This window comes from Callorhinus ursinus, unplaced genomic scaffold, assembly GCF_003265705.2.
Source record: "Callorhinus ursinus isolate GAN/ISIS: 27379988/994484 unplaced genomic scaffold, GSC_fseal_2.0 scaffold8, whole genome shotgun sequence".
In the NCBI taxonomy this organism is placed as follows: domain Eukaryota; kingdom Metazoa; phylum Chordata; class Mammalia; order Carnivora; family Otariidae; genus Callorhinus; species Callorhinus ursinus.
Window position 1 is genome coordinate 42,403,278 of NW_027397070.1, and position 10,854 is coordinate 42,414,131.

A 10,854-nucleotide genomic window follows, 5' to 3' on the forward strand; every position below is an offset into this window, starting at 1 on the left:
TAAGCGACTGCCTTCGGCTCGGGTCATGATCCTGGAGTCCCGGGATCGGGTCCCGCATCGGGCTCCCTGCTCGGCAGGGAGTCTGCTTCTCCCTCTGACCCTCCCCCTTCTCATGTGCTCTCTCTCTCTCATTCTCTGTCTTTCAAATAAATAAATAAAATCTTTAAAAAAAATACCTCTCATGAAACCAAATTCTATATATGAGGATGATTCATATTTTCGAAATGCAATTGTGCTTTTTAGAAGAACCCTACAGAGAAATTATTAAAAAAGCCAAATAGGTATCCTTCAGGGTTGGGAATAAGAATAGACTTTAAACATCTTTTTAAAAAAATCTATGTTTTTGAAAATGGTGATGTATTATTTTTGAATTGGAAAATAAAACATATATTAAACACTCAGGAAAGAAAACAGAAGGAGAAACAGCGAACCATGACCTGAGGTTCATTTGGTGAGCTGGGATCACGAATGTTCTCCTCTTGTTTCAGTTATTTTCCCTGTTGTACATTTTTGTGATAATGAGCATACAGATATTTTTATAATTGGGACACGATGAACTCTTTACAAATAAAGCTCGAACCCTCTATCCTTGTTTACAATTTTATCTGACAAAGGGAGTTGGGTGGAGCTTTCACAAAACAGTTTAAAATTTAGGAATCAGTTAGCTCAGGGGTTGGCAAATGTTTTCTGTAAAGAGCCAGATAGTCAATATTTTAGGTATTGTGGTTCATAAGGTCTCTATCGCAACTCTGCAGCCCTGCTTCTGTGGCAGGACAACAGATATAGGCAGTAAGTAAAAGAACAGGAGTGGCTGTGTTAAAAAAAAATTATGGATGGATACCAACCTTTGAATTTCATCTAATTTTCATGTGTCACGAAATCTTCTTTTGATCACCTTCCCCCAACCCCAACCATTAAAAATGTAAAACCACCCTCAGGCCATACAAAAACAAGTGGCAGGCTGGATTAGGCCCACAGGCCATAATTTGCTGATCCCTGTGTTCAGTGAAATCAGGAACGTGATGAATGAAACCTCCCATGGTTATGCTGAAAGACCCCAACAGAGATGGCCAATAAACTGTGTTAACTTTTTAATTTCATTTTATTGTTTATTATATTTTAAGGGAAAAGCCATTGTTTTTTTTTTTTTTAAGATTATATTTATTTGTCAGAGAGAGAGAGAGAGACAGCACAAGCAGGGGGAGTGGCAGGCAAAGGGAGAAGCAGGCTCCCCACTGAGCAAGGAGCCTGAGCAGGGAGTCTGCTTGGGATTCTCCCCCACTGCCTCTGTGCCCCCGCCCCCCACATGCTCTCTCTCTTTCTCTTAAATAAATAAATAAATCTTAAAAAAAAAAAATGACTACCCCCGTACCCCCGTGCTCAACCAATGAGAAAACACACTTTTCTCCAAAGACCTTTGGACTTCCCTTCAAAACAATCCCTCCAACTTCCTCCTTCTCCATAACATGTTCTTCTTGCTGGACTTGCCTATGGTTTTTCTGCTGCTTATATATCTCGAGTTACAATTCTCTACTATTCCTGAATAAACTCATTTTGCTGGTGAAATAATGGTTTTATTTTTAAGATTAATAGGCTTTATAAAAAAAAAATTACTCCTGAAGAAAATCACAATGCTGTGTGAAGACTGCAACTTTTTTCATGATGTACACAGCACCAATGGTCTTGTCTTTCACTCCCAGAAAACCTTTAGATTACTTTGTTATTGCAGCAAAAATAACATTTAGTGAGTGAAATCACAAGTGATTGCTTCTATTACAGTCAATAGAAAATGTAGAAAATAATTGGAAGACCATTTTTTAAAAAAAATTATGCAGAAAGCAAACAAACGTAGCTAAATTAAGTACTGGTTTCGGACAATTTGTACATTATGAGATGCCAGTGTTTATTAGGCTAGTGGCTAAAGGTGTTTTCTTTTAACAAATGCTTATTTTCTTTTAAATCCACCTTCATTCCCCACACCATAGATGACTAAATTCACAATTTTGCTACATACCTACTGAGGCTCTTCTTAAAGTAAACAAATATATAGGGGCCCCCCGGGTGGCTCAGTCCATTGAGCATCTGCCTTTGGCTCAGGTCACATCCCAGAGTCCTGGGATGGAGCCCCATGACGGGCTCCCTGCTCAGCAAGGGTGAGGTGGTGGTGGTGGTGGTGGTGGTGGTGGTGGTGGTGGTGGTGGCGGCGGTGGCGGTGGTGGTGGCGGTGGCGGTGGCGGCGGCGGCGGCGGCGGCGGCTGCTTCTCCCTCCTCTGCCCCTCCCCCATGCTGTCTCTCAAATAAAATCTTTTAAAAAAAATTTTAAAAATAAATGTATGAATGGACGAGCTCATTCCATACAAATTATTCAAATTCTAACCTAGGGTTTCTAAGGGCTGGAAGGTCAGAGCAAGGGTCTGTAGCTCTGCTGCTTCTTGAACTACCGTATCTCTGTGTAACTTTAGTTGCAAACAGCAACCCTTGATTCTGGGCACCTCTGAAAAATGGGGTGCCTTGAGTTCCACCTAAAAGCATTAAAGAAAAGTAACATTTTCACAATCATTCTCTTTATGCCTGGATTGCTAAGCCTGCCACCCTTGCTGGGAAAACGTGGAGCTAAGGATGTGGAAGGCTGTTTCACCCTCATTTTGAAACATAGACTTTGTTTTTGATGAATGCTCTACTTTTATGTGTTACATTACAGAAACTTGAACAAGGAGGGTTAACCAAATACCATTTGGACTTTAAAAGTAGCTTGAAACCTCTTTCAACCAGATCAGCCCTAGTGCAGAAATCTGCGTTCTGGCTTCAATTCACGATGGCCTGCTAGCTGCAGTCCCGATTTGACTGTTTCATCATGCAAGAAGGTTCCATGTAAAAAATACTGCAGTTCCTTATCCTTCTTAGTATAAACCACACGTCCATGGTATGATAGTATGGTTAAAATATTCACTTGTGCATTAGGGAGCGTCCCCCAAAATACAACCATAAACTGCAAGAAGCAAGGGGTCATGTGTGGCCAAATATTTTGCAAAGCCTGAGTTTCTTTTACCCAGTACTTTTCGGGATATCTAAAAAAATACGTCAGATAAAAACGAAGTGCCATTTGCTCTAGCGTATCTCCACGGGAGAAACAATGATGAACAGCACTTCGCGGCCTAGTTGGAGCACACACGCAACCGCGGCCCTTCCAGCGTCGGGCCCCTGGCGGCCACAACCACGCCAATTCCCGCCCCTCGGCTCCGCCCATCGCGGGTGGAGGTCGCTTGGGCGGTTACGGTAAAGAGGCTCCAGCCCCGCGTAAACTTCCGGCTCCGCGGAAATTTCCGTCGCTGGATCCAGCAGGGAGGTCCCAGGGGCGGTACCGGAAGTGATGCAAGGGCGCGCCCTCCATTTTGTGAAACGCAGGAGCAGCTAAGTGCGTCAGTTGTGGAGAGGCGTAGACGAGTTTAGTCCTGGTCTGCGGGGAGGCAGACGGCTCCGTCGCAGACTACGGACCTCTCTGGTCTCAGCTGCCAAAGATCCTGTCCGGTAGGTGAGTGGCTCACTTTGAGGGAAAGGCTTCTCGGATCGAGGCTTCTTCATGGCCGCTCAGATCGTGAGTGGCCAGGGCTGCTCTTTTTGCGGAGGACGGCGTCCAAAGAGCGCAGTATATTCGAGGTGGGCGCTGGGGCACGTCTCCCTTTGGGTATTGTTTGAGGGGAACTGACGGTGGAAGGGCGGTCGTGGTTATGGTCGTTTTTACACGGGGTCGTGTGCCCCTCCCTGCCTCCTTACCTCTTCACTACCCGGACCCCCCCGAGTATTGGGCCGAGACCTTTGCTCGGGGTGTGGTTAGGGCTTTCTGCGGGCGGGCACAGTGACTCCGGAACTGTGGAGTCCCGGGGAGGGGGAGGGAGAAGGGCGTTTGGCACGCGCGGCTCACCCCACCGCTGTCTCCGCCGCCGCCATTTTGTGGCTGCCGGCGTCCGCCCGCCGCCGTCTGGGCAGGCGCGGCGGTGGCGTCGCGAGATTCCGGCTTCCACCCGCTGTGACGCTCCTGGGAGGCGGCGACGTGCGCGCGGCCCGTCGCCATTGGGCTGGCCTTGCGGAGGGCGGGGTCGGCTCCGCCCGCACTTCTCGGCCTTTCCTAACTGCGGCAGATGGGAGGGGGCCAGAAGAGCCGGGGAGAGAGTGCGGCTGCGCAGTTCCAGAGGCGGCAGTGGGCGTTGCGGTTGCTGCGGTCTGGGCCCAGGGAAGGATCGTGTTGGGAGCCGAGTTTTAATTTTGTCTGCAAGGGACCTGGCCTAATAAGAGGCAACTCTTGGCAATCTTGTTTATAACATCACCGGGTAAACATTTTATTTTATGCCGTTTATGTTTTTGATCCCTTGACCAGGCATCCTTCTGACATTCACTGGTATTGTCTTAATTGAATTATTTTGTGACAGGAAATACTAGCCGGACACCATGAGTGGTTGTCGAGTATTCATCGGGAGGCTAAATCCAGCGGCCAGGGAAAAAGACGTGGAAAGATTCTTCAAGGGGTATGGACGAATAAGAGATATTGATCTGAAAAGAGGTTTTGGTTTTGTGGTAAGTACTTAAAACTGGTTGTTTAGAGCTACTGTTAAGTCGGTGAAGATTTTGATAAGCAGTGGTTTTGATTTTACTGAGTTGAGGGTATTTTTAAGGGATAAAAGAACCTCGCGGTTAGTTGGAGGGAAACCACTCCTCACTTTTCCATTGAGCTTATGTGTATGGCACTGTCATTAAGATACCCGTGCTGTCACACGGTTTTAGTGATTTTTAATGTGGTGTAGAATACACTTAAAAAACATGTTAAGCACTGGCTTTTTTTTTTTCCATGTTTACATTTTAGGAATTTGAGGATCCCAGGGATGCAGATGATGCTGTATATGAACTCGATGGAAAAGAACTGTGCAGTGAAAGGTGAGAATGTTAGTTTTGTAACTAGTTAGCACTGTAAGATAGACTAGGTTAGCTGGGATATTCAAAGTAAATGATAGGTAGCTTGTGTGGGTAACAAAGCCTTTTTTTCCCTTCCTGTAGGGTTACTATTGAACATGCTAGGGCTCGGTCTCGAGGTGGACGAGGTAGAGGACGCTATTCTGACCGTTTTAGTAGTCGCAGACCTCGAAATGATAGACGGTATGTGATGGATCATGAATGGCTGCTTTGAACAATCATTACTGCAGGAGGAGTTTTTAATGCTTAAGAACCATTAGCAATAAGTGATTTTGGTACTTAACATATAATCATTTTTATTATTTCTGTGTTAGTCCATTGTTGCTGATGAGTGTGTGTAATAAGTCTTATATAAAATAATTCAGAAACTCGATGGGAGTCATTTGAATGACTTGTTCTGATTGTTTGAATTTGCCCACAGTCGAACACAGTAGGTACACACTGCTGCATTTCTTCCATTGTGAGTACTCATTTTCTTCCTCAGAAATGCTCCACCTGTAAGAACAGAAAATCGGCTTATAGTTGAGAATTTATCTTCAAGAGTCAGCTGGCAGGTTTGTTGAAATACAGTTTTGAGCTATTTTAATGTGGCTTTTTAAAAGTTAATGGGTAGTTAATGTTTTATTATGTTTTATTAAAAGTAACTTTATCTTTAATTAAATTAATGGAATTAATTGTAATTTTAAAATTTTCATTAAACGTAATTGGGGGATGTTTGAAATTTTAATATTAGTGATCAAATGTTTTTAATGTTTTGAGGATATTTTTTCTTGTTTTTTAAAATCAATTTTAACCAAATATTAAACCCTTTATTTGCCAGCCTATCTGTGTCGTTGGCCTTATGACGAGGAGTGCCTGTGGGTTATCCTAATCGTTGTCTTGGTCACTCTTGGTTGGGCCTGGTTGACTTTGCCAGTCAGCTCCTACAGTGATCAATTGGCCACCTCTAGATCTGTGTTTGCCGGTCTAGACGTAATCGGTGCACTTACTTGAAGTGCCAGGTTGCAGCGATCCCAGAGCGTTGATAACGTGATCTGATCCCTAAGTTGAGAGCTGTCTTCCTGTAACGCTTCCGAATAAGAGGTCCTGGTCGAAAAGAGTTGAAAGATACGAAATTAGGTGGTCGTTGGAATCCTGATCGCAGTAAAGTGGTCCTTGGTAACTGCACAAGAGTAGAACATGTCTGCATCCGCCAGTAGTCTGCTAATAGGGAGGGCTGTGCGATTAAAGGCTTCCATCGATTGGGTAGTGTCCTTCAAGTGGGTGGCGAAGAGCCAGTCGGGCATATGTCATGAAGGTTTCTCCGACCGATTAATGGTTTGCTGCTTGACTAGCCTAGGGAAATAATAATAAAGGTAAAGTAAACTTTTTTAATGACATATGGGGCACAAAATAACTGGTGTCTTGTAAATGTTCTGTTTTTTTTTTTTAATATAAAATTCCTACTTTAGTCTTTACTTTAAAAATATGTACTGTTTCTTTTTGTTTTGTTTTTTTTGTTTTGTTTTGTTTTTTTCCTTTTGTATTGAGCTCAGTATAAACTAATACTACTTTAATGTTAAAATCTGAATTTCCTCTAGCATTTTGCTTAAAAGCAATAATGCTTTTTGCTTATTTCGTGCCCTGGCATAGATAATTTTTTGAATTCTGATAGAATACAAGTGTGGTAAATGCCATGTTTGTACTTTATCTAACATCTTCTCTTCCAGTAGTCTTGTTTTTTATACCATGTGGTTGTTTGTGTGTCAAGTAGCCTTTTCTTTGCTTGACACAATTGTCTTGTGTTAAGGATCTCAAAGATTTCATGAGACAAGCTGGGGAAGTAACCTTTGCGGATGCACATCGACCTAAATTAAATGAAGGGTGAGTGTGTATTGAAGGTCATAACAGCCTTTTAAAACCTACTGAAATTTTTACTGTGAATGTTCCTGAAAACTTAGAATTTGGATATGCTGGAGTGCAGTGTTTCTCCATTGAGGATGAATTTGCTCTGTAGGGGGTATTGGACCACATTTTTGGTGGTTGTGATGGGTCGAGGGTGCTACTGGCATCTTGTGTGGGTGGGTAGAGGCCAGGGATACTGCTAAACATGGCCACCAAGCATAGGAAAAGCCCTCCGCTACAAAGAACTGTCTAGCTTAAAGTGTCAATGGTTTGGAGCTCGAGAAACCTTGTAATGCGGTTCTCAAGCTCTAAGATTCTTAATACAGCAGTAGCAAAAGTATCTGGGAAAGGTAATCTAGATACTCTGGATTGCTATATGTAGTTTGAGACCAAACTACCAGATGTATATAATTTTACAAATGGCTTTTTTTTCATCGTAGGGTGGTTGAGTTTGCCTCTTATGGTGATTTAAAGAATGCTATTGAAAAACTTTCTGGAAAGGAAATAAATGGGAGAAAAATCAAATTAATCGAAGGCAGCAAAAGGCACAGGTATCTCTCTCAGCATTTAAGACAAAGTTTTAGTTGGTGAGTTTGTAGGGCCTGCCACTTATGTTGTATTTTTGTTTTTTTGTTTTCCTTCCTAGTAGGTCACGAAGCAGGTCTCGTTCCAGGACCAGGAGTTCCTCTAGGTCTCGTAGCCGGTCTCGTTCCCGGAGTCGCAAGTCTTACAGCCGGTCTAGGAGCAGGAGCAGGAGCCGGAGCAAATCCCGTTCTGTTAGTAGGTCTCCTGTGCCTGAGAAGAGCCAGAAACGTGGTTCTTCAAGTAGATCTAAGTCTCCAGCATCTGTGGATCGCCAGAGGTCCAGGTCCCGATCCCGGTCAAGGTCCAGATCAGTTGACAGTGGCAATTAAACTGTAAATAACTTGCCCTGGGGGCCTTTTTTTAAAAAACAAATTCCCAAACCATACTTGCTAAAAATTCTGGTAAGTATGTGCTTTTCTGTGGGGGGGTGGGGTTTGGAGGGGGGTTTGGGTTGGGCTGGATATCTTTGTAGATGTGGACCACCAAGGGGTTGTTGAAAACTAATTGTATTAAATGTCTTTTGATAAGCCTTCCGCTCACATTTTTGTGAATGTCTGAAGTGTATAGTTTGTGTATATTGAGAGAGCTCTTTTATAACTAAAGCAAATTTAATTTTTTTGTACTAGAAAAGATTTGAACATTTTAGTTCTTGGTTATTCAAATATGTTAATTCAGAATTAGTTTAATGCCTCAATTAAACTAATTAATAGCTTTGGACATTTAAAAGAGCTCTAAATTTGCTTGTACATAAAGGCTTGCGTTTTCCTTGTTAGGGTCAAGGGTGTCCTCCCACCCACCCTTTAACAGCTGCCTGACAAAGACACGTTAAAGCAGCTGTTGTTATTGATAATAAAAGATTATAAAACTGCTTTTGTCTGTTTGTCTGAAGGTTGTATGCTATTACTTCTTCCTCCCCATCTATGTTTACGCTTGAAATGCCATGTAGAGAATCCTGGAGTTTGGTGGTGGATTTTTAAAGGTTTTTTTGTTTGTTTTTTTAATTTAAATCTTACCCTTGCCATTTCTGGGCTAGTCAAAACAAAGGCAGACAAGTTGCATACTGTCCAAAACAATGACAGTTAAGTTTCTTGTGTGTGATCCCTCTCCCATGCTCTTTCCCTTCACCGCTTTATGAAATTGGTATCAATCAGGTTATATAGGTTTCCGTAGCCAAGAGGAGAAAAATTGGGAAAGCAAATTGTAAAAATGTTTTATGCTTATTTTAAAGGTAACATAATTTTGACAGATTACCATACAAAGTTTAAGTCCGTGCACAAGAATGCTTTAAGGGGTTTCACATGTTTTTTCTTTCAGTGATGAGCTGTGGATATGGCAGTATGTTAAAAGGAAAATTTAATAGAGAAGAAAACTGCTTAAGGTTCTACATCCATCTTTGTTTTGAGAGTCCTATACCTTTAGATAATGAGCTTTATTGTCTCCTAGTAATCTCAGAGACTTAGATTTTCTTAGTCCTCTGTAGGAGTGCTTGGTTGGATAAATGTTTGGCTATGGTGAATGGCATGTAGTAGCCAGATAACATTACAAATATCTTCCCTTTTATGTCCACTGAATCCTAACAGCTACTTCGTACGTAATAACCATTTTACAGGAGGTAATTCAGGGACAGAGAAGAGCCAAGTAAATGGTGGACTGGTACTGGAATTGAGCAAGTCTAGTTCCCCAGAACCTGAAAAGCACATTTTCTTTTCGTGGATACTCATCTGCCTTAGCCTTGCAGGGGTTTTTGAGGAAAGCCGAAGTACCAGAAGGATTGCTTTTGGCTTCCCAAAGTATGGGGATTGGGTAGTAGGAATCTCTTTGGGGGTAGGTTTGAAAAGTTGTTTGTATACATTTGTCATACCCAAAACTATAGAAACTCATGCCACAAAATGGGGAAGCTGATCCTTCTACCATGAATGAGGCGGATTCTAGGCAGAGTTTGAGTGTTGTACTTATTAATTTACTCAGGTGGAGGCTTAATGTAAAGCCAGCGGAACCTAGGTTTTTATCTTTATTAGGTTGTTTGGAAGGCTGGAAGTGAGCCAATACCATATGGAAAGAGGCAATTTTTTTTCCCTTAGGCTTTTATATATAACTGGGTAGTACAATGTATGTACTTTTTGGTGTTTTACCAGTTGACTTTATTCTGTTTGTAGTTTTTCACCTTCTTTACTCCTAAAATGTCAGTGGCTTACCAATTTACTATTACAAATATTTGTTAAAGAGTGAAGCAATAAAACAAGGCCCCTTGAGCAAGTGGCAGAGATGACTGGGAGTTGGCTTGAAACAACAAATTAACCTTAATTCCCAGATCCCAGGATCTGAGAAATAGGAGTCTGAGTATAATCCTAAGCAAAGTTTTAAGGCCAGCTTTTGTGTGACATAGTGTAACTTTTTTTCTTTATATATTTCTTTTATCTAGTTCTCTGTTGAAGGATAATTTGGGAGTATACTAGATCTCAGATCTACTCCTACCTTCCTGTTGGTTCTGCTTAACCAAGTTTCTTGGCAGGTGATGACTGCTAGATGGTAGAACAATTTGAACAGATTCGTAAAGGGTATAATGTGTAAAAATAGTAGGTGGGTAGATCTTTTCACAGATCTTTTTTTTAAGAGTGTTAGTGACCCAGATTGGTAATTTTTTTTTTTTTTTAAGTAGGCTCCACACCCACCCTAGAGTCCAATGCAGGGCTTGAACTGAACCCACAGATAAAAGACCTGAGCTGAGATCAAAAGTTGGATGGATGTTTACCCGACTGAGCCACCCAGGCGCCCCCTCCTCCCCCCAGTTGGTGATTCTTGCTCTGGTATCAGGAGTATTGGTGGCCCTGAACGTCAGGCGACTGATGCCCTAAAATTGTCCTTAGGGTTTCAGTTGAACTTAATCATACTAAACGGTACAAAAATCACAAGTAATTAGCCACAGTTTGTTATTTGCAAGTATTGTTTATTCTACCTAATGCTTATCTGTATATGAGCAATATGTATGTTTCATTGGAGAAAATTAGAAATTTTAGAATTAACGTATTTTGCAGTAGCTTGTAATACTTTTTTCTTTAAATTTTTTATCATGTTAATCACCATACATTACATCATTAGTTTTTGATGTAGTGTTCCATGATTCATTGTTTGTGCATAATACCCAGTGCTCCACGCAGAACGTGCCCTCTTTAATACCCATCACCAGGCTAACCCATCCCCCCACTCCCCTCCCCTCTAGAACCCTCAGTTTGTTTTTCAGAGTCCATTGTCTCATGGTTCGTCTCCTCCCGATTTACTCCCCTTCATCCTTCCCCTCCTGCTATCTTCTTTTTTTTCCTTAACATACATCACATTATTTGTTTCAGAGGTACAGATCTGTGATTCAACAGTCTTGCACAATTCACAGCGCTCACCATAGCACATACCCTCCCCAATGTC

The 10,854-nt window shown here is 42.0% G+C and overlaps 1 protein-coding gene and 1 long non-coding RNA gene across 7 annotated transcripts in view; one reads left to right on the forward strand and one right to left on the reverse strand.

The window, feature by feature from the left end:
- The window catches only part of LOC112822245 (uncharacterized), an 11,904-nt gene extending 9,715 nt beyond the window's left edge, over positions 1 to 2,189 (reverse strand). Inside the window, exon 1 of the long non-coding RNA XR_003207652.2 lies at positions 2,015 to 2,189. This is a non-coding gene — a long non-coding RNA (uncharacterized lncRNA). The remainder of the gene's footprint in view (positions 1 to 2,014) is intronic.
- Positions 2,190 to 3,375: 1,186 nt separating this feature from the next.
- Positions 3,376 to 8,302, forward strand: SRSF5 (serine and arginine rich splicing factor 5). Of its 6 annotated transcripts, none has more exons than XM_025869789.2 (8): positions 3,376 to 3,528; positions 4,428 to 4,572; positions 4,859 to 4,929; positions 5,050 to 5,148; positions 5,450 to 5,519; positions 6,755 to 6,828; positions 7,290 to 7,400; positions 7,496 to 8,302. In XM_025869789.2, exons 2-8 carry the CDS (start codon positions 4,447 to 4,449, stop codon positions 7,761 to 7,763), a joined length of 819 nt encoding a protein of 272 aa, XP_025725574.1. In that variant the 5' UTR covers positions 3,376 to 3,528; positions 4,428 to 4,446; the 3' UTR covers positions 7,764 to 8,302. The 6 variants fall into 6 exon arrangements, with proteins under 6 accessions (XP_025725574.1, XP_025725572.1, XP_073751525.1 ...); XM_025869787.2 differs by having other exon boundaries at positions 3,379 to 3,532; XM_073895423.1 differs by having other exon boundaries at positions 3,388 to 3,657; positions 7,499 to 8,302.
- Positions 8,303 to 10,854: the final 2,552 nt, after the last annotated feature.